Raw genomic sequence first — 27347 nt, 5'->3', positions numbered from 1 at the left:
GCACAACTGTGCCAATGTTTAATTTACTGTGATTACGTACTCCTGACATTTCTGGTATACATATTCAGATTGGATTTGTATTTCTTTAACTTTATCTTATAGTACTTTACACATCACATCCCATCTTGGCATTTATGTTGTTTACAATTAAACAACATTTTCTCAGTTGCTTTTTGTTGCTTTGCACTGATCACACTTTTGCTTACTTGTTTTACTTGCGTAGGCTTATTTTTATGATCTGTAAGAAGAGACCTTTTCCCATTAGCAATGCTTTATGTGCAGTTGAAAGGCACTGAAATGACACATTATTTTCAATGCACGTCTGCTCAGTGTCTAACCAGATTCGGGTGACTAAATTTTCACCTACAGTTAGGAGCATGGTACTGGTGGGTATAAACTTGGTCTGTGACTCATCATGTGTTTAGAAGTGAAAAGAACAATGTGTCCTTAGGTAGGAGTGCAGGGAGCAGCAGGAGAGCCAGGCTGCCTGCTTGGAAGGTAGAAGGCACAAGAGAGAAATAGGTGTATCAATAAAGTGTGGCCGCCACTAGAGGGGCTGTTTCCTCCTTGTTAAGGTTTATCGTAAATCTGGTGATGGAGCAGCTCTCAGCCCTGTGGCGCCACATCATAAATCTCATTTTCCCCTTTTCAAGCTGTGAAAATTTGGTCTCGTTAATCTCCCACGCATTGCCATTGGCAACTCTGAGCTGCACGCATTCATCAGCCAACCTGCTCTGGTCAAATCCCACTTTTTTTTTATATATATATATACTTTGTTTTTCTGTATTGGATTGTGAATTTTCATTCAGGTAATCCAGGGATATAGTACTTTTTAATCTGCAATTTTAGTCATCTGAGGCTTTACTGATGAATTGGCTAATTTCATAAACATCTTCACTACCTCCACTGGACTTGCTTTCATAAAACACGCTGAAAGCAAAACACAGCCATTCATGCCTGTCCTGGTGCTGAGGCAGGGTCCCAGCAGAATAGCACACTTAGCATTTATCCAGGCATCTTTTAATCAAACTATTTTATGGTCCATCTAATGTCTGTAAGAGTGTGAGAAATGTGGAGAGAGCCCGAGCAAGACGGCCCACTGACAGGAAGACAAAAAGGCCCACTGATAATGGCAGCTGAGCCTTAGCTTGTAGAGAGATAAGGTAGAGATAAATGTGAATATATGTGCCTGCTATCTAAGAGCAGACAGCAGAATGCTAAGCATACAGAGTAGGAAGAGAGGCTGAGTGAGGAGAGAGAGGAAAGGGTGTAAAAAGAGGAATACAGAAAAAAACACTCTTCTTCGAGGTCCAGGAGTTTAATAATTCAGGAGCCTGTGAATTTGCTCAAATTTCCTCTGTGCATGACTCAATGACTCAGATAGTTTTGGAATTGCATTTGTGTACCTATGCCTATGCGGCAGTCTATTGAGAGTCATGCAAAATTTTATTGTCTGTGAAGAGTGAAAGAGATTGCAATGCATCTGGCAAGGTTTGTGTGCACGTGGAGAGCAGTGCCACACCTAATAGTATCTGCATTCACTTGACAATAATATACATGCACCACTGTAAAAGAGGTGACAGACAGCCAATTACCTGAAAGCCCTTTGGATTGAGACTGCGGGGATTTTCAGAGGCCACCTTCAGCTTTCCATCCACCACTTTCATTAGGCTCTCTGTGTTCCTTACATATTGTAGATCTCTGTACGTCCTCAGGTCCAGCACCTCCATTGACTGGCTAATGTTCTGAACCTGTCAAACACACAAACACACATAGAAACACACACCACCAAATTCCCAAGACACACAGACACAGAGGTTTTTGTGTTAATCTTACAGAAATAGATTGGATTTTTACACTCATCAATCTCCCATCAGACATGCAGCTCTGGCTTGCAAAAAGAGCTGAACTGATTAGTCGATTTACCGATTAGTTGATCAACTATTTTTATAATCAGTTAAGCATCAGGTCAGCTTTATCCTCATGTTGCACCGAATGACAATTGTGGAGCTGCAACAAACAACAATCAAAAGCAAAAAAACAAAACAAAAAAGAAACAAACAGCAAGAATAACCAAGATGAAAGCTGAGGAGCTTCAAAAGCAGCACATAACAGATACACAATACAGTCATAAATTATGCAATAAAAGTCAACAGGTATCCAGTTAGGATATAAATATCTTATCTCCCTTAGCTATCAAAACACAAGGGTAGTAGACCTACAGCTACATTATGGCAGTGTATACAGGTTAATGGGTACATATAAACTATATATAAACAAAATAAATCTCAGAGGAGCAAACATGCTGACAAGTAGGTGTTTAGTGAATCTCACTTCTCAGAGTAATCAGTTTTGCACTATGTTTAATTTTTACCTTGTACTCAGCTTGCTCACTCTTTGACAGCCCACTCTGTTGCTGCATAACCAGCCTACTGTTTCATACACCCCCTCATCTCCTGCACGTTGTCCTGAACTGGCCAGAAATCATCTGAACATTGACAAATGTTACAGTGCTGTGGTGCATATAGGCGGCTCACGTGTACATATGTCCAAGCACCCACACGCATAGACACCCACCCACACATACACCACTGAAACTCCAAGCATACAGAAGATATTTATTCAAATCTCTCCCAACAAACAGTCCTAACTCTCAAAGGTCACAGTTTGGCATAAAGTCTGTTTTGCACCAAATGCCTTGCTTGCCTACTCTTTGACAGCCCACTCAATTACTTCGTGTCCAGCCTACTGTTTTCTACACCCAGCTCCTCTCCCACATGCTTCATGAACTAGCCAGGGAATATTTGGTCAGAAAATACTCTTCACCAATTAAAACTGATTTGACAGAAATACAGGTAGAATAGTGTATAGGACTGTGCAACCGTAAACTGTTCCACCAGCCTGGAGTCTAAACAAAAGAAATGTCACCATCCTCCTGGGCTGCAGTGTCATTTGGGACTGCTTCATCTTCTGAACTGTGATTACTGATGCACACACATTAGGCATTTCATGCTTTCTTCTCTCCACATACAGTGCCCTCTACTCTCACACTCCCCAGTTTAGGTGTGTCTGCCTCATGTCGTGTATAGACTCGCTCTGTACCAAATCCCAAATTGTGTTTTTGTGTATGCATGCCAGACTGTGCCACACTATCTCATTTTATCTCGACTCAGACATGCAGCCAGAGAGGTCACAGGGAGGTGAGGTGTTCAAAAGTCTGCACCGAGTGTGTTCTCACACCACCATCCTTCAGGGTCAACTCTGCTTTGGATGGCATTTTGTCTGCCTTTGCAGAAAGCTGAATAGAGGCTTTTGCGCAAGGCTGCTTTACATTCTTTGAACAGAGGGTGGTTTTGACATTGTTAGCATAACCTTGGCTTTCTGTGTCAGGGACAGCCTTTGAGGATCTGGTCCGCTCATATAATTCCTCCACATGCTCCGGGTTCAAATGATCCATGCACACAAGCAAAAGCCACAAGTTAAAAGACTACATGTAGATCTGTATGTGTGTGCACATAATAGCACCATGCCTGATAAGACATCCTCATATAATTGCTCCACATGCTCCGGGTTCAAATGAGGATGTCTTAATGTCTTAATAGCATGGTGCTATTATGTGCACACACATACAGATCTACATGTAGTCTTTTAACTTGTGGCTTTTGCTTGTGTGCAGCTCTAATAGCACTGACCCATGTTGTCCCCATTAGACTGGGCTGTGGACTGCATTTGACGCGAGCACTTGCCTCTAATAAATGCTGTCTTACAAGCAGTGTGCATCTACAGATGAAAGTGTAAACACAATGTGAGTGCTCATGCCCATTAGAGTTGTATCAGGGAGAAAGACAATGATCTTCTGAGTATGCAGACTTGCCTCCTTATGGTCTTGTAGTATGGATCTTGGACTTCTTGACAGACAGAGAGCACAGGGTCTCTGTACATGGTTGTTTCTCAAACTAGCTACATCCACGGGCTTGCCACAAGCATGCGTCCTTTCACCCTTACCCTTTGTTATGGACACTGATGGATGCAGGAGCACTCACGGCAGTGATTCATTTTTCTAATGATGTGCGTTGCTGTCCTTTCCCAAAGGTTCAGAATCAATGTGAATGCTCTCACTGTTGCTAGTTGTTGGCATGATAACAACTACTTGGATTTAAATGTAACTAAACTGAGGAGCTGATTATTGATTTTAGATGTTACAGAGATGCAGCTAAGGCGTGCATCATCGTGCTATTTTCGACGACCACCTTAAATTCCGTGTGAACACTCAGGCTCTTGCGAAGCGGGGGCAACAGAGAATCCACCTTCTCTAAATTCAACTAAATTCATTTTCTGACAGTCCCGTCATTCTCTGCCATTTTTATCAATCTTTTATAGAGAGTCTCCTGAGTTTTTCTTTTGTCTGCTGGCTTCACAGTCAGCCTGAGCAGCATTGTTAAAATGTGTTGTAGGATCACCATATTGAAACAAAGAGATCAGAATTCTTTCTGCAAACGGGAAATCCTCCAGGAAGCAGCAAGTGTTTTGGCTTCTTCTGGACATGTTCTTGCAAGTGAATTTCTCCGTTGCCATCAGGGCATTGTTATTTTTTACCTGTTTGTAGAACAAACAGCTATTCTAAATCGTTCATTCCCTCTGCAATTTGAATTCTCTGTAGGTTTTTTTCATTCTTTTAGCGGTCATTGTTTGTGAATGTTTTATCAGATTATTTTTAGCAATATTATTTACAGGGTCTGGTGACCACTTTGCTCCCTTGTATCATTTATTTGTTTTTGTATGTTACTGTGTTTTTGTGCACTAAGCTGCTCCAAAAAAAAAAAATAAAAGCTCCACATGAGATTAACAAAGTTGTTTGTATTGTATCAACACCCACACTGTATAATACAATCCAATACAACAATGCACAATACATTTGGGTGTTACTGTTAAACTAAGAATGAGGACACCCATGTCAGTAGACACACACATATAGACAAATGTATAACAAGCATATACTGTGCTGTACACACACACACATACACACGCGCGCGCGCACACGCGCACACGCACGCACGCACACACACACACACACACACACACACACACACACACACACACACACACACACACACACACACACATACTGTATGGACTCTACATACATACATAAAACATGCAGAAACAGTATTCTTCACACATAATACAGTATATAACAATTCCTATAAAGACATACACACATTCAAGCACATATCTAGGTGAACACAACCACTGAACAGCTTTATCAAGTTTGTCTATTTCTCTGGCAGAATATGCCTTCTCTGTTGGAATAGGCTTCTTTTAAAGTGTGTATGAGTGTGGATTTTGTCTGCATGAATGTGCGCTCGAAGCAGCAGCAGCAGAGACTGTCGGGGGAAAAGGCAAACTTCAATGAGAATGAATGCAATATGTGAATTCAGGTGTTTCATTGATCCATCAGGACCTCAGAGCCTATTCAGCATCTCAATTTACCACCACCTCTCCTCACAAGACCACATCAATGTCAGCCCCCTCCTGTCTTACCCGCTCTCTTCTGCTTCTCTGCTCACAGGCTTTCACTCGCTTTGTGGATTCACACTCATTCACCCATGTGCTGGTTTTGAATGTCCACAAAAAACAACTCTGCTTTGACTGAGCTGCCACGGCCTGTCAAAGCAAGTGAAAGCTATTACGCATTATTTATCAAGTTTTTATCATTTAGTTTGGGAAAGCCAAGTAGATAAGAATGGAAAGATGCAGATGTACTGCCTGCAAACCACCAATCGATGCAGTTGTAGATCTGGAGAGTCAACAAGCAGCTATGGATCACTTTTCAGCAGAGGTCCTGTCCTGTGTGTACTCTCACCCCTTATTTGTGTGTGTGCGTGCGTGTGAATGTGTGTATGTGTGCGTGTTTTTACTCTAGACACAAGCAGGAAATTACATTTGCATACACTGCACTGTAGGTCAATATCACTCTACCCCATGTATATAAAACATGGATTTATTGTCTGCTTGCTGAAACAGTGTTTGCTTGATTTGCTCTCTGCCTGCTTAAGGTTTTTTGTGTGTGTACATGTTTTTGTATAACATTACATTTATTTGCTTGTCATACACAAGTACCAACAGAAAAGAGTGTTGACTGATATTTCCCTCTTGGAGAAAGACAGAATGAGCACAAGTCTGAGCAAACAGATTTAGTGTGCACAGCATCCACTGTGTAACGCACACAAAGCATTTGCTACCGTCAATGATTTGCAACAGTTAATTTTCTTAATTGTTATTTAATAGATTAATATTAATAAAATAAATATTTCAAGACTATGGCTCCATGAATCCAATTTCTTGGATAAATTTAGGACATTTCTCTTATCAAGGCAAGCCATGCTTCATTTTTAAACAACTCTGAAACTCTGAAAAAAGAATAGTTCAACCAACAAACAGTGTTCCGATTGGCGTCATCTTCACCTGTTTGATTGATCAACTGTGGGGTAAAGGAAGTGAGACTGTTCATTTGAGCAGCCTGTACACGACAGACGGCGCCAGACATGAGCTCAGTGCAGTGTAGCAGTTTGTGTTTGTGTGTCTGCGTGGGTAACAGTCGTGTCTCAGAGTGACTGTGTTATTGACAGATGTCACCTTCTCCATGAGCTGGCGAAGCTGCCTGCTGCGTGGGTCGCGGTTACACATGTTCTGGGCTGGTGCAACCACAGTACAGATACACTTCCCATCTGCGTCCTGTGCCGAGCTGTAGATCTGCCAGCCCTCCTCTGGGCTCGGGTACAGAGCCTGCAGAAACATAGAGACATATATGTCTTAGACCAAGTACAGATACTGTTTTCTTCTGTCTGCTGTCGTTAATCTGTTGCGACCAAGCAGACTTTTGAAAATGCATGAGGGCAGACACAATATTTTATTCTGCCAGCATGTATCAACAGTAATCTGAAAAGTGTTCCACCCTTATAAAACATTTCTAAGCTAATAAATTTATCCGGTACTTGAAAGTGTTGTAGAAAGTGTTTGGAGGAAAAAAAAAGACTCTTTAATACATTCCATATCGTGATTAGTTGTGCCCATTCTGTCACCATAAGTTAGCTGCAGAGTCATAATTTCTCCATGGCATTCTCTTCCTCGCTTGCAACACTGTCAAACGTTACTCTTCCCCAAAGGCAATTAATGGCAATTGATCCCTCCAACTACTCAAAATCTCTTGCAGTCTAATTTTGGTATTAACTGGAGAGCAACAGAGAGAGAAATAGAGAGAGAAAGTGAATAGATTGACAGAGGTGGCGCTCACAGCAGGAGAAAAGAGAGAAGGAGGATAGATGAGTCAGATAGAAGATAGTAGAGAGGGAGAAAATAAGCAGAAATGGGTGCAGATTAAGATAAGACAAGAACATTGGTGGAAAATACACAAAGAGATGAAAAACGCAACGGCGTGACAGAGATAGAGTAAGATCTTGATGAAGGATGAGGAACGACAAAGACAAATGGGAGGAAAATGGGCCTTGCAAAGAAAAGAGGAAGAAGGAGGGATCAGACCAGGCTGCGTGAAAGCAGAGCACCTAATAAGTTTGGACACAGAGAGGAAATGGAGCTGTTCGGGATCGATAATGCAGGCCGTTACCAGTGGAGGAGGGCCGAGCCTGAAAGGGTGGATGTCTCTCTCTCACTAATCCAATCAAAAGTAGTGCTGTGCGCTTGCACGCACACGCACATGTACACACAGTTTACGCAAAGGCCTGGCCAGGACGATCCGTTCATTCACACCGCATCTACACACACTCAGCATATAAAGCAAAATGTAATGAGAAAAGGAGCAGCCATTTTAGTGATGAAATTAAAGACCCATCCACATAAGTAGAAGGAAAAGGCTGGAAATAAAATCTTGCATCTCGGCTCTGCGCCGCTCTCCTGCTTTCCTCTGAGCAGTTGTGCTGTGCTCTCGTCTCCTTGGGTCGGGGGATCAGATTAAAATGTCTTGGGGGACAGGGGGACTGTGTGATTGGAGTGTAAAGTAGCAACCACCCTGCGAGCCAATGTGCTCACTGTCACATCTTGTCACTCCTGCCAATCCCTTGGCACTCCACCCCCTCTCTCCCTTTCCTCTCCTGCTCTCACCGCCTTTCCCTCTTCCTCCCTCACACTTTTCAGAATGAATGCATTTTAAATCTGACTTACTCCGAATGAATTGTGGCAAACAGACTATAGCTACGTGAGCTATATTTAAATGCTGTAATGTCAACCATGACAATAACATTACACATATTCTTTTCATATTTTATCTATCTCATTATATTCAAGGTATAATGAAATCATAATTTCAAACGAATGTATGTAATTAAACTTAAAAGTCAGGAGTAATATTCTATTCCCATTTTCTATTCATACAGTACATACATAAGTAATATTTCAATATGACTGAACATCTCCTGTGCACATGAATGACTCACAGTGGAACTCATTGGCACTCTGGCTAAATTATCATTCCATTATTCTTAATATTGATGCATATTTGAGAGTCAGTGTGCAGCCAGTCCCTGCAGTGGCTTGTGCAGTTTTCTGTCAGTCAGCACCTTTCTTATCATTAGTCTTCCTGCTTTGAGGCAATCCAACATGAGAAGGCTGTTAGGTGGAGAGACGACAGAGGTCTGCAGAGGCCAGAGTTGGAGTTAAAGCAAGACAAAAGAGACGGTCTCCACTGCAGAACCTCCTCCGATTACTTTCAACCGCATATGACTGTCTATTTCATTATGCTGCTGCCTGTGGTGGTGGTGGGGTTCTTTTTCTCTGTCCTCTGTCTGCATCTCACTCACTGTCAGGACATCTGATTTACTGCAGCATGTGTGTGTGAGTGCTCATGTGTCCAACTATTTCCGTATATATCTGCTGGTGCACATGCAGGGACAGCACACACAGTATAAACTATCAACTGATTTTGAGTATGCACTTATTTCAGTATAGCTACTGAGCTACCCCCAAGAGGGTTTGCTTGGAAATCCCTGCAGCTGTAAGGTATGATTGCTGCAGGACTGTATGATGCATATGATGCATATGCAATGGCTGCAATGATACTGTGGATTCTGAGGCCACAGCATGGCACACCGGCTTCTCATTACAGCTGATATCCTGTGGCGTTAACAGGTGGAGGGTAGATTTCCTCAAACAGCAGAATCCAGTTAAGTTACTCACTCTGAGGGTATGTACAGCCTCCTGCATTCAATAAAATTACCTCATATCCACACATGTCGGGGTTGTGCCTCTGCGCCAGATATTCACTTTAGTTAAGAAAGATTCTTGCGAAAGGATGCAGAAGTGCGCATCAATATTTCATACTGCTGTCAGCCTGAAAAGAAGCTCCAATTGGTGTCACACTGACTTTTTCACAATATGTTACATAGTGGGCAGTGATAAAAAAATAAATAAAAAAAAATCAAAATTCAACAAAGTGATATTGGAGGCATGTCAACTCCATTATCATAATACCTTTTTCATTATCCAACATGTTTAAGCTCATGCTGTGCTCCTCATGTGCTCTTCTCAAGCCAGGGAGTTTTCACAGCAACAGATCTTCTCCCCTCTTCATTAATGTTTCATAAATGCTGGGCTGAAATTAAGAGCTTATTTGAATCAGTTCCAATTTCATTACCACCCACCTATCCATTCTGCACTAACTTCCCCATTCTCATCACAGTGGCAGTTTAGAGAGCAGGCAGGAAGAGGTAATTCTTAAATGCAAATGTGCTTCCTCCCTATATGCTTTGTGCCTGAGCCGTTGTGAGGAGATCTATATATTCAATTCAGTTCAATTCAATTTTATTTATATAGGGCCAAATCACAACAGAAGTTGTCTCAGGAGACTTTCCATATAGAGCTGGTGCAGACCGTACTCTTTATCTACAGATAAATCAGAACTTATTAGCAAGTGATCTCCCTGGGTGCGAGCAGTAAAGTTGAATATATTTTGAAATGTTGGCTTATTTACGTAAATATAGGTCTGCTCTCTGCAGCAAAGACTGGGTCATTGACGTTGGTTCATTTAACATCGTGCTCAGACCATGCAGCCTATCAGATATCCCATTAGTGTGGGAAAAACAACTTCCTCAATATCTAATGCTGTACATAATTATATTCAGCGTATGCAGAGTGAAATCACTCAATAACACTTGCACACTTTGGGCAGATCAGGCGTCAGAGTGTTAATGTTTCAGTAGCGATGATAACGCAACCGGTGCATCATCATGCTATCAGTTGTGACTAGCTGGGAGCACTTCAGGTCTAGGGGATAATCCTCTCCTCCAGACACAGACGGTGGTTTCAGGAGAGAGGAGGCGTTCAGTTCACTGTCCCAGAAATTCATCCATTAGATCTGAGGGATGAAATAGAATATGTAAGTGCCAGATTTGAAGCTGTCACAGTCATGGCTGCCATGCAAAAACCCATTAAGGAAGAAGACAGCAGCAATGAAAACAACAGGAAACCACAGAGGGCAAGAGAGATGAGAAATCAATTGGACTTGCTTACTAAAGTGAAAATTACTCTTTAAGATTTCTGGCTTGCCCCTTTGTGCACCACCAGGGTTCCCTCTGTTCCCATGACATCACATCTGCCTGGGCCTATGAAGCCCCCATCCACTGTTGGCACATCTTCTAACCCCAACCTCCCATCTTCCCAATATAAACCTGATTAAAGTGGGAGTTACTGATACACTGATAGGCAGAAAAGGAAGAGTTGTGGTTTTAGAAAGGCTGACAGGGGGAGAGAGAGATGGCTCTAATTTCCTCTAGCTTAGTTCAAATGCTGCCCAGTTACAATGCTGAATGACAACTTCACTTAAATCCCTGCTGAGAGAGTGGAAGAGGAGATGAGATGAGAAGGTGTGGTCATTACTAAGCTAAAAAGTAGAAATGCTATTCCAGAATTCTCCTGAACGCTACAGACAATATGTGTGTGTGTGTGTAGTTTAGAGGCAACATTATGAAAACTAACCAACTTGAGCACTTCCTCAGAGTGCAAAGAGGCTCAGAACCCTTGTGTTGTTAATGATTAACAAAGTTCAGAGGGATTATACAATTAGACATTTGAGCTGGTGGTATCACTGTTGAGCTGCGGGATGGACTTCCTCTGGCGTTTCATTAGACCGACCCTGGAGCTGGCTGCTGTAACGCCTGAGCTAAATGAGATCATAAATCTACAGCTCCCTACTTTATGAGCATGACGGGAAGTCTATTATAACTTTCATAAGCAGCAACCAGAAGGGGCAAACAGGCAGAAGCAGGTACAAGTCCTGAGATATGTGATAGGGCTGACTGCTACACCATGAACTGAGCTTGCCATCGCATCTGAGAAACTGCAACGCCACAGAGAACGGATGGCGCAAGAGCAGGCAAACGGAGATAAAATTGTATATGGAGACGAAAAAAGCATTTTGAAATGTAGGAGGCGTCAAGGTGAGATATTCTGAGAGTAAGGATAACAAAGAGGTAGTATCGATATAATCTATCTCGTTCTTCCGTTTCCGTCCCGCAATGCCAACTTTGTTTATCCAAGTTCTTCAGCTTCACTTTCTTCTCTCTCTCTCTCCCTCTCCCTCTGCAGAACAGTGTTTCATGCCAGGCATTATCGTCTCTGAATGCTTGTCCCCAGCAAAATAGAAACATCTGTCCCTGCTGCACATAGCTCACTTCTATCATAACCATGGCCAAACAATCAGATCTCATTTTTCAAATTTGCTGGGTATTGACGTGATTGACTGCACACAAATAAACATGCAAACACACGCCCCCACTCTTCTAATGAACAATCAGTCAATACTCAATGCACAGGCCAGCTGCTGGCCTTTAAAATAAAACTCAATGAAGACCCCTGGTGAAGTCCCTGGTCTCTCCTCCTCTCAAGGAAAACCGATTACCACAATCAGCACAGCATGGTTGCCAGTCAATAATATGACTCATAAAGTCATCATGCCCCTCTCCCTGCTGCCTCCTTTCTCCTCCCTGCTGCCTCTCACTCTCTCCCACTCCATCACTCCCATGACTGCCACCCCTCCTGTGTGGTGTCCTGCTCACTTTCCATCTGCAGCTCACTCGTTCCAATCCGGATCACACTTGAATGACAGTGGGGGTGGGCAGATATGTCATGCGTTTTTTTGAAGTGTGGGGCTTGGTTTATTTAAAGGGAATTCTTGGAGAGGTGAGAGAAAATGACACTCAACAATGCTCAGCACTTACAAGCAAGCAGCTACAACTTTATACTTTTTGGAGCAGGCTGCTCGCATCATGCCAGGTGCCCCGGTGAAACGCGTTTGGCATCCGCTCTGCTGTTAGACGGGTACAAGACAGCTCTATCATGGCTGGTGTTGTATAGAGGAGGGAGATGAGAGTGGCAGGGTAGTGAGTGTGAGAAAACACTGTGTAAACTGTGAGAACACAGTCAGTGCTTCATTGGAGGAAAATATGGATTGCAGGAGTGTGTGAATTGTGAGATCATTATATTGCTTTTGAAATGCAAGGCAATGACTCGGGCTTAAGTTCAGTTGGTTGGAAATCATAGCGGCAAATGAAGCATGTCAAAAACCTGATGACTAGCCCTATAGAGCCTGGGATTGTTACTGCTTTGTACACAGATCACATAATTAGTTAATGTATCAAAACTATTCAACATTATATTACAAGACTGGCATTCACCGAGATTCTGGCTCTGCGCTCAGCTTCACATTGAGTAGGCAGTAGAGGACACCTGTCAGGGTCTGAACTCAAATAAATTTTGGTTGACGACAGTACGATAAACATAAAAGCCAAGTGCTCAAATAAAAATCTGCAGCAGTGTTTAATCTTTAACCCATAGCCAAGAATCGATCTTTACAATCTGCTTTATTGGATTGCACAGTGGATGTGATAAAGTTTACAGTTGCACACCCTGACAGACAGACGCTGGGTGACCCCAATCAGATTCTCAGCCCCGGCTCTTTGTATGCTGCCATTTGTTGTTCCATGCTCCCTTTTGATGGTGAGAATATTTTCTTCACTCTTCTGCCTCACAGCTTTCTTATTTTAGATATCAAAGGGAGAGTCACCACACACACACACACACACACACACACACACACACACACACACACACACACACACACACACACACACACACACACACACACACACACACACACACACACAGAGTGCTGTTCTCTCCATGCAGTATTATGGATACACAAGTACAGCATATAAAGGTTTATGATTTATTCATGCCTGTCTCGTACACACTCGTGTACACATACACAGAAAACGTATTTACTGAAAAGAAAATAAAGTGTAATGTGTCAGCAATCACTGACTGTGCTATCCAGACTGAGAAAATTACACACAGGGCAGGTCCTGCCTCAGTGGTTTATGTGTTATTATTACTGTAGAGCGGACATTATCTATCTTAATAGACTTAACTCGTAGATTAAACCAGAGCTTAATTCTTGGATCTGTCTTGTTTCAATTACATATCATACCACTGGGACCCTTGTTTGCAAGTATGACAGCTCTTTTCTCGTCTTTTTTAAAATGCATATGTATATATTTACAATTCAAACTGTATTTTATATGCCATGTATTCATATTTGTTACAAGTCTCAAAACATTTCTTGGCTCAAATGTGTTCATATAAAAAAGAAACAAAAACTAAACAGTCAATGAAAAGACGCAGGAGCTGGAAGAGAATCATCGTTTCTCTGTAAAAATGGTTTATAAAAATAGATTCACGTCTATAGGGCATTGCATAGTCAATCTATTTTTCCCAGTATGCTGTAAATTGTTCCAGTTTATGATTGACACATGCAGTTATTTCTTCTCCTTGTAATTGCCATCCACGCATTTAACGCTGGACTCTCTCGTGATAACTATTTCCCTGTGAGATTCTTTTTACCAGCCAGCAGCAGTGTATCCATTAAATATCTACTTCTTATCAACCATTCTTGAGGTACATATGCAAAATATATATAGTCTTAATTTCAAGAGCCATTTCACTTTTAAAAATGTCTTAAAGGGCATTATGTATCTTTCTCCAATAGTCTCTGATGAAAGGGCAGTTCCAGAAAATATGGTAATGGTTTGCCTTTTGATGTCCAGTTTGTCCAGCAGACAGGAGGGTTATTATAATAGGACATTTCTGACAGGGTGTAATAAAAAACGTCATCAGGTTTTTCCAACCACACTCCCTCCTTTCTGGCTCTTTTCTCTTCTATGCTGATGACACATCGCGTAATTTGTCATTCTCAATTTTGACGACCCAACGCCAAATTATGTTATGCATTAACGCACACGAAGAGCTCACAATTTCCTTGTGTTAAATGTGGGCTAAAATTAAAATTGTTATTTTTGGTGATTAACATGTTGCAAAACAAATTCAGCAGTGCTGTGGTGACTTTTCTTTTGCTGTTAAATCTGTGTACAAGATTTAAGGTGTTCCACGCTTAAGGAATATTCCTGAACTATGAAAACTATTCACACTCTCTAATGCTCTGCTTGGACTACTTGATAGTGTGAAACTGTGTGAAATGTGTTTAGCTACAACCCTGATTCCAAAAAAAGTTGGGATACTGTAGAAAAATAAATAAAACAGAATGTGGTCATTTGCTAATCCCTTATATGCTTATTCTGAATTTGATGGCAGCAACACGTCTCAAACAATTTGGGACAGGAGCAACAAAAGACTGGTGATCATGTTTGGGTATGAAAGCGGTATCCTTGAAAGGCTCAGTCATTCACAAGCGAGGTGAACACATGATTGTATAAAGGATGTTAGTACAAGGGCTCAGGAACACTTTGGTAAACTTTTGTCTGTCATTTGCAAATGATTGTAATCTGTTTTTCCTTACATTTTATACTTTTTTGGCATCAGGGTTGTAAAATTTTCAACAGGTAGGTCCAAACATTATAATTAGAATTATTATAATTAAGGCATTGAATTGAGTGTATTACAGAACCTTTGAAACCAGCACCTTTGGTCACCAAAGGGCTTTTAGCAGTCCCACCATCCAGATGAAAGACTGCAAAAGACAAAGTGTCTACACATACAGCCTAAACCAGTTTTCCTGCTAATGCTGCTCAGTGTATCAATGTATCCCAGCCTTTATATCGACCTCAGTACAACTAAATAACTAACAACAAAATCAATGCAAAATTTACCTTTATAGTCTGCACCATTTATTTTCTCACAGCTGTACTTTTACACACAGCACTGTTCTTGAAAGGTGTTAACAAATCTGTTAACAGATTAGTAATACATTTCTTATTCCGCAATTACATGAAAGATTTTCTGTGTGTGCAGCCTGGCAGGGCTTGCGGGTTGTCTTGGCTTGACCATACTGTAGCCACACCAGTTCCATGTAAGTGGAAAAGTTCCAGGGTCTCTTCCGCTCATTAAGGAACATGGTTTTGCACTATCCAGATGTGTACAAGCATCCAGGCAGTGTTGTGCTCAGTGCCATCACAGAAAGGCCCATAAAGACTCAGTCAGCTGTATTCTTGGATCAGCTGGTTAAGAAGATGGGCACAGAAAGCAAGTGAAGCACACTTTGAAAATAGCTCTGAGCTGGGAGAATATGGAACGTGGCATGCATGGGTGCCAGTGAGGGAGGCAGCCATGCAATGGCCAGTGGCACTGCAGTGTCACAAGACTGTAGCGAGATCGTCTTTGATTAGAGCTCTAAACATTGTGTGAGTCATGACTGCTTCCAAGATCATCACAGGCAAATGTCTCATCAATAGTGATGGGACTTGGAGGCGAGGTTTTACATTAAAGTTTTATTCGCTGCCATTGTTTATGGGGAGAGATTATTTCTGTCTCAAAGCGAAGACATTTCCCATCACAACAGACTGTTATACTGCAATAATTCCTGGCACCATCAAAGTGGCTCATCAGTTTTGATGAAACTTTGATGAAATGAACTTCAATAGCAGCATTTTTTCCTCCACTGGTTGTGAATGAGGGTTGCCCGAAAGAAAATATCCACTCATAACTATGTATAATATTCTATTGTATCCAGTCTTTTGAAATGCAAATGAAAAGGCTTCCAGTCATGAGTCTTGATTTGAATGAGTTTACTGAAAGAAAGAAAAAAAAAAACCAAAAACTAGCAACTTTCTTTTCATTCCCCTTGACCCAGAGCAGGAGAAGCAGATATAGAAAATAAATGGCTGGCATATCCAGGCGATACTCCCCAGAGAAAGGTGGGTGTTTGATGGGATTATACAGCTGAGTACTGTAAATAATTCAAACATGCCTTACACTGACATTGTTGCAGAGATTAGATTCTGATTTTTTTTCAGTGTTGTCCTCAAAATTACCTGCTGAGATACATACATGCTGCAGAAAAGATGAAAAAGGAGCGAAATGCTTTTCGCTAGGTGCTTGCCATTTTTTACAATGTTACCGTGTGCTAAGACACGTTATTTGAAAACATTTCAACCTGACAGCTCACTGCAGCATTGAGGAGACATAAAGAGGGAAATTGATGTTTTAATGAACCGTTATAAATTATAAACTCTTCAAACAGATGGACCTTCACCCCTGAGACAGGAATGCCTAAACATACTCAGAGCACATATTTAAGCACACAAACATACACACACATACACACGCGCGCACGCACACATATCCAGATGGTCGCAGATCTCTTGGGACATTCAATTTCATTCAATCATTTCAAGAAACCAAGGCATTTGCTAAATGGGTAAGGTGCCATAAAAACACACTCAGGATAGGGGCAAAGGCAATTATTAACCACTCATGAACCAGAAAATGTCTAATTCATTCATCTGCATGATAGTTCTCATGATCTCTTACCAACCATTAAGACAGAGACGTAGAACTTTTTCATGTCTGCATGTGTGCATTAAACAAGAGAAACACTTCCCTGTCAACATAAATTAAAAAAAACCAAAAAAACAAGAAACGGAAACGAAAGTTTTTTTTAAGTTACAAATCACCTTCGCTGCCCTTTCTACATGTACTGTATGACCTCCCCACATGAGGCCAGAGAGTTTCATTTGAGGAGAGGAGGAGTGAGAGGATTTAGCGTGAGGGAGGAATGAGACATACTCGAAACTGTAACATTGTCTCAACCTCTCCGTCTTCCCCATCACCTCTGAATCTGAGCACCATCCTTCCCACCCTGGAGGTGACTGACAGATGGGATCAGCCTGAACATCACTCAGAACAGCTCTCTACCTCCCGTCACCCCGGCGAAAACATATGATTTACCCCGGCTGTCCACACTGCATCCTCCACCTCTCATCATCGCTCACAGTCAAGAGCCCACAATTCAGCATCATTATACTTAATGTGACTCACACTCATGTGCATCATTCACGTTTGGTTGAAACATTGCTCTCACATGCATGTCTACCTCCATCATCTCTCTCTTATTAATACAACATAGCCCTTGAGACAGGCTCTCAAAGTCCCACTCCCATCTGGACACCCCTTTTTGAAACCACTCAACTGTTTGTGTAGTTCATCACGTAAACACACACTAACTCACAAGCTAGTATCTCCCCAATTCTTCACCATGTCCCCCTGTCTTCTGCCGTGTCATTCTCTCAGACAATTTCTCTTTCTTTCTTACATTCACAAGAGGTTACATGAACATATACCGTGCACACACACACACACACACACACACACACACACACACACACACACACACACACACACACACACACACACACACAGCCACGGAAAAGCAAAGAAAGTCATACGCACGCTGACAATCCGCTCCGAGGTGCCCCCTCTGGAGATGGTGGTCCCGTTGAGTCCCACCAGAGAGGGGAGAGTCTGAGACATCCAGTTGGTCACCATGGCCATGGTGCTGAGCACCGCCCCAATCTTTAGCATGGGAACGCTCATGTTCGCTTCCTGTGGGGCCCCGGCGCAAACGGCCCTACAGCCAGCCCTACCCTGCCCTGCCCTGGACCTCGGTCCCAGTCAACCCCTCTCTGCTCCAGACAGCCTAGGCAGGGAACCAGCCAGTCAGCTTCTGCCTCAGCCTGAGCAGCAGCAGAGCCCCCAGAGCTGGTAAAGCACAGTTACCAGACTCACACACCACTGGCTCAGTCAAAGGGACAGCCAGAGACCGGTTAGAGGAGAGCCGCTCACATCCAACAGCATCACGCTGGAATCTTCCCTCTCAGAGTGACTGCCTCAGCCTCACCCCCTCCCTCTCTCTCTCACTCTTTATCCCTCTCTCTCACTTCCTCACTCTCCCCTAGTCTCTCCCTTTCCCTCTCTCCCTCCCTCCCTCTCTCTTACCCTCTCTTCCTCAAGATGCAGAGCTGCGCATTGGCTGCCTCTCTGTCTCATCCCCTCCCAATCAGCCTCTGCTCTCTCCTTGCCAGCCCTGTTTTGCATGCATGTATCCATTCTTTTCCTTTCTTCTCTTTCTCTGACATTTGGATGTTCTTTCATGACTCACATCTTGGTGTGTGTGTGTGTGTGTGTGTGTGTGTGTGTGTGTGTGTGTGTGTGTGTGTGCGTGTGCGCGCACATTTCTGAGGCGTGGAGATCAGAGAGAGACTGATTTCAGAGGGTTGATCTGTGCCTCTGTTATGTGACACGTGTGCACTCAGGGCATCCCAGGAACTGTAGACTGTCCTACAGACTCATCACTGGATGGAGGCTATAGAGGGGTGGGTGAATAGATGTAAGGCTGGCCAGGGGCTCATAAGCAAAGACATGGGCAGGTTCAGCAAGGTATTAATGTAGGAGAGATCCAGGTGCTCCTGCCCGTGGCTGCTTTTGACAGCTTATCCATCATTGTGCTTCATGACATATCTTAAATCAGGCTGTAGCTTCATTTTACAGTATCTTACCAACTCCACTCTCTTCTTGACACTTGCTGTGTAAAGTGTTGCTGATAGTCTGAAAGTAGCACGAGTGCAATTTGGATGAAGACTGAATTGAAGCAAATAATGGAATCATCAATATACTTTGAATGTAAAGCTTGGATTTGCCCATACCTGGCTGGTATAGCATGATTTCTCTGAATAAGGGGGATTACAGGTTATTTTTCGAGTGCTATATTTTTTTTACCATTGTTGTATTGCTATAATCCAAATGGCTTTAACTTTCAGCACAATCACAGTAGGTAAGGGAGTATCAGATATCATACCAATCGCTTTGCTGTAAATCTGGTGTCATTGCACCTCAGAGACTATGCCTCAAGCCTGATTTGAGTTTTTTTCAGGATGGACTCCAGACGTGTTCTGAAGTTCAGATCGACCCTTTGGATGTGGGGTGTGTATTTTTTCTCCAAATCGTAGCTGTCTGTATTTGCCACTCATATCTGGAGGGTGTCTAAAATTTGCTCTTGAAGCTTGACGCCTCTCCTTGCAATAATTTTCCGGCAAGCTACTGGGCCGCTGGCAGTGTCACGTTGAGTCCTAAACAGCCATGCGTAATGATGACAGAATGACCTACTCAGACAAAACGGCCAGGTCATCTCCATTTCTTGCCTGGTTCCTGGTTTGCTGACTTATTCATTTTGTCAGCCATTGATGGGCTCCCCTCCCCACCCAGTCACATTGGGTGAGTGATATGGGCTCCTCTGTGTGGGGTGGACTGATATGTGAAGTGATATGAGAAGAGACAGCTTTCTGAGCCCCATCCAAAAAATGTCAGCCCTCCTCAGCTCACCTGCTGGCTCCCACATCAGGCTTGTCTATGTTGGCACCTCCATTTCTGCAGCAAGACTGTCCCCATGTGGTTACCAGTGGAAAAGCACTCAAGGCGCAGCCAGAGAGTCAGCCAGTGTCTGTCACCGTTGTTGTGCAATACTGAACCTGGTGACAGGTAGTTGTCACTTTATGAGAATGTGTCAAGAAGATGTAAGAGGGAAGGTGGCAGCACAGTTTAGAATCACACTGTTCCATCTCTAACAGGAGCCACAGGGAGCCAAAAAAAGGTTCAATGCCAAGTAATAACCCACATAAACACACTGCTGCTGGTTTCTTAGTATGCCAGGGTCCAGGGGCATGCTGGAAATAGACTGGTGGCAAGTATGAAGTCATGTATATCATCTTATTACATTTGACATGTGATTCATTATTTACTAAAAAGCTGATTTAAGACTACTGCTAAAGTAAGTGTATCAATCAATCAATATACTGTCCATGTAAATATTCTTAAGGAAATTATATATTTAAATGCAGTGGTGTTTACTTGTGGTTTTTGTCTGCAAGCTTTGTGTGGGTTAGGAAAGCTGTGTCTAAGTAATCTCCCTTACTATATATTTCCTTTAAAATGCCGTCTAAAGAGAATGCAGTAATTGTCATATTCACAGGGTGGCAGCAAAGATTTAAACATGGATATCGACGTCCCTTATCCTTCTATCTGTATTTTACCAGCCTCCTGTTTATTTTTTCATTTTCTTCCAGTGCCCTCAGTTTGACTGCCAAATATGTACTCAATAATGGCTCCTGCAGTAGCTGAATAAAACATAAAATGCAAAGACAGCAAACACACACACACACACACACACACACACACACACACACACACACACACACACACACACACACACACACACACACACACACACACACACACACACACACCGCTCTACCCTATTTGACATAATGCATTTCCTTGCCCGTACCAGACTACTTCTGTCATCCATGTCTTGTCCCTGCCCTTAGCTTAATGGTTACTGACAACCCTTTCATGATATAAAATTTTTATTAATACAATATATTTACATTTACTTTTATTTATTAACTGATAATCCCAAATGCCCTGTCTGAAACATTTTAAAAATACATTCTAGTGCCTGTTCATATCAACAGAGTGAATGGGCAATCCTCCACCTGGTGACCTGAGCCTCTGGGACCTGGGGAGCCCCTCCTGACCCTCCTTGCCCTACCGATGTGAACCTATCTCCTGTCACTTACCCTAACACTAACCAGACCGTGCTGACATCTTTAAAATGTTGTATTTTCTATCTTTTATTAAGGTACCTTTTCATTAGAGGTGTTTTAAATTATTTTACCTGTGCCCTCCACAAACTACATCAGGATGTAATCTGACCATTTCTGAATTTAAAACCAATTCTCCATCCTTGCAGAGTCCCAATGACTATTTGATAACAGAGGACAAGCCAGAATGTCCTGATTTTTCCAAAATATCATCACACAAAACTCAAATTGGTCTTCACAATGTGCTTGTGTGTGTGTGTGCCACTGTTTTTATGTTTTTCTTTCTAATGATCACAGATGAATTATTTTCTGATCTTAAAATAACACTGTCTTGTTGTGACAATTAAATGAACAAAGATTCTGATATACTAATCATCAATAGTCGGCAGACATAAATCAGTCTCAGCTTGTTACTATAGGGACTGTGGTCATGCACAGAAAGATTAAAATACAGTGAGATTTAGATTAGACATAAAGAATAATATCATGAATATTTTTTATTTATTCTCCCTGCTCTCTTTATTCCCTTTGTTATTTAGCTTGTGTTCTTATTTTGTAATATGAGAGCATACAACTATTTTCTGTCTAGTTTCTACTGTATGCAGGCTGCACCTGCTGGGTGTACAATAACTGAGGCCAGAGAGGCTGCCATTAGTAACTCCCACTTCATATCTCCTTTGCACTCTTTTCCCTCCCGTTCAAAGGCACCTTTACATCAGAGACCATTGGAAATAACTTACGGATTTGCTTTAGCTTTGTTGAGTGGAGTGCCCCTGAATTCTTTCAAACTTAAAATGCGTCTCACAGAGTGCAGGTTAGATGCCATCTTTTGTAAAGTGATGGCCTAAATAAAGGATGAGAATAATAAGTGTGATGAGGACAATGTGCCATACCTCAAAGAATTCCAGGCTCTGCCAATCATCTGTCTAATCACAGAGTCTGTTGGCAGAACAAGCTTTCATTAAATATTATCTAGAGAGGAAGTCAGCCATTTAACCTGTATTAATTTAATTCTTTCTGATTAATTTTCACAGCCATTCCTCATAATTTCCACTCTAATAATTGGCCAACCTCATTTCGCTGCTACTCTGCTGTGTCATTATCTCCAATTCTCTGTCGCCACTCTCTGTTGTTCTTCTTCTCCATGAATTTTATTTAGCCTTTAACTCCTCTCACTCTCTCGGTCTCCCTGTTGTCTCTCTTGGCCCCTCTGGCAATGAGAAAAAATGGCATCATATCATGTGTTTCTCCTTTACCCTGCATGTGTCTTAGCTTTTACTATTTCTGTCCTAAGCTCACACATTTTCAGTGTTGATCTTAGCTGCCTTGTTGCATGCTTGGACTCAGATTTGCACTTTATATTATGGATACAATACTGTGGAACATCTACATGTACACATGCCATGCAGCTTTTTGGTGCCTCCACACAGACATGCAAACATGGCCTTGTACTTTATCATATAAACGTCTAAAAAAAAAATCCACTCTGCTCTTAGCCTGTGGTCATGTTCTATAAAGGGCATTTTTAATCAGTTCAAATGGCGAAAATCCCCACCAACTGCAGAAATGGCAGCACACCCATTGATGGCAGTATAGCGCTACAAAGCCCTGAGGTCATAGGGACAAGCTCTGGGTGAGATAACAATACTAGAGAGGAGAAAGCACCAAACACTAGTCATATCTCACCAAGCGAAAACACACAGCCAGCTACAGACTCACAGCTGAAATACAGGACCAAATTACACCTCAGCTAATTACACAGGCCTCCTTCATAATGATGCAGAGCTGTTTTGACTTAGGCAGCGACGCTGCACACAAACCCGAGCCCCCGCCTGAACTCCGAAAGATGCTGGAGTCATCGGGGTCTAAGAATACTGGCTATTTTTCTGAGTCATAATTCATTAATTAGATGATGGACATGGAGGCCCACTGCCTTCTAAATATATCAAGATCAAAATCAGCTTAAACAAAGTGTGACCTCATTACCATGGCAACTATTTAAATGGCATAAATAGGCTGTACCCCTGGGTTCACGCAGGCAAACTGTGGTGTGCTTTCAACAAGGAGTCTTTAATCTATTAACAGCTCCTGTGGGCCTTTGATTAAGGAAACTCATCCGGGCTTTTAGATTTTATAGTAGCGACTGAGACCACAGGGGGACTATAGAGTACACATGCATCGACCCCGGCATGCATAAAGTACAGAGAACACATCCTATCGAGCTGAATATGTTCAATAATTCAAACTGTGAGCATTCAGCACAAATGAAGTAGGACCTCTGTCCCACAGAAGCAACTGACAGTATGTGAATCATGAAATGATGATGCATGAAGACATGGCATGGCAGTCCATAACCTTGCATGTTCACCTTTCATGAGCACAGTTGCAAGATTAGGCACTATAATCGCCTAAAGGCAGTAAAATAACCTTTTATTGTAAGGACTTGTGTATTTAACTCTGAGACCTACAGTATGTGTGTTTTTATGTGCATTCATGAAAAGCTTATATGTTCAAATGTCTCCATTTGTGTGTTTACATATGCATGCATAGATTTGTTTGAGTGTGTCAATTCTTCTCTGTATTTGCGTCCACTTGCACGAGCTACGCTTTCTCTCCACTGAGCTGTGAAATGTCTACAATACCCTCTAATGGTGGTTGCCACAGCGTTGTGTGAGAGACCCAGTTGAGCCGTGACATGCACGTAATATACACTATCTTGGTCACTATTATATGAGACAAAAGTAGGGAACAAACAGCACCACTGCCCGTGGCTCAACCCAGCAGTGCTTAAGTGTAATAACGGCAGTTAACAGGTGAGAATCTGTCCTTCCAGTGGCAAAGCACGAGAAAGAAAATCAATGCAGTAAGTGTGTCTGCCTGGCTGTATTGACTGTAACACACCTACAATACCCTGTGGTGAGTTCATCCATTGTCTTTACAGAGTAACAAGTAGAGTGCATCTCATCAGCCCACACTGTAGACGAGACACATTTAAAATACACTACCTTTCAAGAAACCTGTTACATTGACGTTTTTCGTCTTTGCTTCATAAATGACTATTTTAACTTAGATTAAAACAGCATAATTAAAACACCAAATGTATTATTTAGAGATGACATGGTTTGGCCCCCAGTGAAGAATAATTAAAGGATTAAAACTTCCATTTAGTGAATGTTCCCACAGTGTTGCATGGCAAGGGAGAACACTGTCGTAACCATTTTAACCCAAATACTTTTCAACTTTGAATGTTCTCCAGTCAAGAAAAGCATGAGTGATCCTCGATCATTGCTGAACCACAACGGTGCAATTGGGCTCTAAATATTTTGGGATATTTTGGGTTTTCCTTTGGGCCCTCTACTGTCAAGCTTGTTACAGGAATTAGTGTGTACTTGACACTGAACAACTGAAACTGTTGCTATTTTAATTTAAATCTGTATCTGATTTTGACTCCAATTTATTTTTACCAGTCTTTGTCTCTGTCTGCCCTTTCAATTGTCAGTCTGGCTGAACCATTGTACAAGCAATTTGTTCTCCATGTACAAAACATTGTTTTTTTCCCCCCAAAACCGTTCATATAAAATCACATCAAACTGAAAAGAGGAACCTGAAAGACCATTCAAAAAATATAGAGTAATCCTCTCAGCGATCTGATTGTACCAAATCAAGCTTTTGAGATTTAACAGCAGTGAAGAAAATATATTATGTGATCGCATATGAATATTCCTGCTTGTACTAAATGAATGCATTGTTATTTATAGGATATTAGGTATAAATGAACGGTTGAATATCAGATAGCTCAATCAGGAACAAGCAGGGTGCCACATTTTGCCTGAAGCTTGCTAAAGAAAAGGCTTGATCAAAGCAAAAGACCAGAACTACATGTGGCAATCAGCTGCCATGCATTCTGCAGCACAGCGCGGCTCTTTCCACTGTTCTGCACCTACTCAAGGCAACACGACCAGCTGAATACGACTCAGCGTAGCACTTCCTGTGGTAAATGTGCCCAGTTGAATTGCCCACACACACATAGAGGCACTCACACATACACACATACACACATACACACATGCATACAGACACGCAGTCACGCACACAATTACTATCATCATTTCCCGGCTCCATGACCTGATTACCAATATCCCACAAAACTCACCCTTTTTCTGGATCTGACAGCAGAGAGCCACTGCCACATCCTGACCTTTTCGCCCACCCAGCTAATCAAACATTCTCTCTGTTGCGTAGGGAAATCTATTCCTGTAAATGGAGTAATTACTGACAGTAAATTGGGAGTCTTCAGCCAGGCAGAAAGGTAGCTGAGGCTCAAAGAAAACCCACTAATTGAGACTGCCCCCCCATGGCCACTCGCCTCTTCAAAACGCCTGTCGCTGAACTTGTGGTGCTGGGCTTGTCACTATCACCCACAATAACTGAGCTTTTTCCATCCAGACGGTAACTTGTCTTCCGCAGAATGCTGGCTAACACATATTTTAGCAGCTTTCATAGCAGCTCAGTTTTAGACAGCACAACTGGTAAAGACCAATATATTTGGCATGCTTATATTACAAATCTATATTAGGCCTCTATGAAGAATATTACTTTTGCTGCTGAGAGCATTTTTGAATCTGCCCTGCTGGAGTTGAGTGCCATTCCATGGTCTTATTACTGTTCTGGCAAAGTGCTTTGTTTCATCAATGATGTATTCATCTATATCTGCGGAGGAGCTGAGAGCCAATCTTAGATGCCATGCACCTAGTGCCTTGTTAAATTGTTAGACTAAAGAGGCAAACAGTGAACAAAGTGTCTGCTTTTTCTCATTTGGTCTCTGTTTACAAATATCACGCAGTGACAGAGTCGAGGTATCGCCATGATTAGCTTATCACTGTGGTAGTTTTCAAAAGGGGAAAATAAGCCACAGAATAACACATGAGATAGACAAAAAGGTTATTGAAGAGACTGTGATGTTTAGGAGAGGCAGAGAGAGAGAGAGGGAGGAAGAGACAGCGAGAGAAACCGAAAAAGAGAGAAAAGGATGGTGATGCATTTGAAACTCCCTGAGGTGATGAATTTACATCTTGTCTGTTTTCTGCCACGTCGGCAACAGCGAAACTAACAGGACCAGAGAGAAGTGGTGAGGTCCTGCCAATTACAATCTGGTTGACTGAGAGTTTTCAGCAGCCAATTGTGAAAAAAATAAATAAATCTCAACGCTCTGCGTTCGACATGGTCAGGACGAACAATGAGCAGAACCCATCAGCTATAACTGTATATTCACAACGAAATGACAGAACCAGCCTGCAGTGTTGTGTCCAGCTTCTTTGTCAGAGCTCACACTGAAGCCTCCATTGGTATCCTCTGTCTTCAGGTCATTAATGCTCAGAGAAGCTGTAACATTTAATTAGGGACACATTATTAGTACAACACAGGCACAGTGTGCAGCGGAGAGAAATCCCAAAACAGCCCCTAACTGAATATTACATTTACAGCCACATGGAGTTACAGGCCAAAATGGATAGGAGAAACTTGTAGATAAACAAATTAGCTTGTCACTGTGCGCTTTTATGGCGTTTTGCCTTGCTTGTGGAAAGAGTAGAAAGAATTATTAGTATAAATAAACAGTCTTGTGTTAGCTTGCTTTGCTTATACCTTCCCCCCAACACCTTGCTGATGATTCCAGCCATGTAATCTGCGAAATCTCAGCTGAATCTCAAAACGAGGAGCCACCGATCCATTCAGTGATTAAACAAACAAACAAACAAACAGGAAAATATCAATGGGAGAAAATGAGTAAACAGAGCAGAAAGGAGAGGGTACATTGACTATTATAAAGGGGTAATATCCTGTGCTGTTAGCCGAGTGTGAGATGAGGAGTATTATGAGTGGGAAGTTGCTGGTGGGAGGAAGGAGGAGAGGTAGGCCGTAATGGTGAAGCGTGGCCATAGAGCCTGGTGCTTCACCACAGGGGGTTGCGCTGGATCATCAGGCTGGCTCTCTCAGCAACAGATGCAATATTCAGCAGGTACACGGCAATGTACTGACATGTCCTGCATTACTATCTCAATTCAGCTCTCCTACCAAAATGTGGATTCCACTGTGGGATGCGTGTGTGCTTGGGAATATGTGAGTTTACGTGTGGGTTATACACAGACAAACAGCCGCCGTGTGGGTTTATATAAACAGGATGTCTGCGTCTTTGTCTGCAGGATTCCAGTTAATGCAGGATGTTGAGCGGCGCGCTTTTCACTCTGAGCACGACGCAGATCTATGGTGCTTAATGATGATATTTGTGAGTGCAGCCTGGGAGATATGATATCAGAAAGGCCATCCCTTGCATTAATATTCCATGCAGCACAAGGAGGGAATGGGAGATGATTTTTCCCTTAAGGACGCGCTTCC

At 42.2% G+C, this 27347-nt stretch overlaps 1 protein-coding gene across 2 annotated transcripts in view; it reads right to left on the bottom strand.

Moving 5' to 3' along the window:
• Positions 1-27347, bottom strand: part of olfm2a (olfactomedin 2a) — a 43795-nt gene that overhangs the window by 4730 nt on the left and 11718 nt on the right. The window contains exons 1-3 of one of the 2 annotated variants that reach the window (XM_070981196.1): positions 17749-18357; positions 6637-6786; positions 1596-1751 (exon numbers count right to left, since the gene is read on the bottom strand). In XM_070981196.1, coding sequence (XP_070837297.1) covers positions 1596-1751; positions 6637-6786; positions 17749-17892 — 450 coding nt within the window. In that variant the 5' untranslated portion in view covers positions 17893-18357. Of the gene's footprint in view, positions 1-1595; positions 1752-6636; positions 6787-17748; positions 18358-27347 lie in introns of those variants that run through there. The other variant, XM_070981197.1, reaches the window with a different exon arrangement.

Source organism: Chaetodon trifascialis, chromosome 15 (assembly GCF_039877785.1).
Source record: "Chaetodon trifascialis isolate fChaTrf1 chromosome 15, fChaTrf1.hap1, whole genome shotgun sequence".
In the NCBI taxonomy this organism is placed as follows: domain Eukaryota; kingdom Metazoa; phylum Chordata; class Actinopteri; order Chaetodontiformes; family Chaetodontidae; genus Chaetodon; species Chaetodon trifascialis.
The sequence above is the reverse complement of the archived record's forward strand: the minus strand, read 5'-3'. Positions and strand labels throughout refer to the sequence as shown.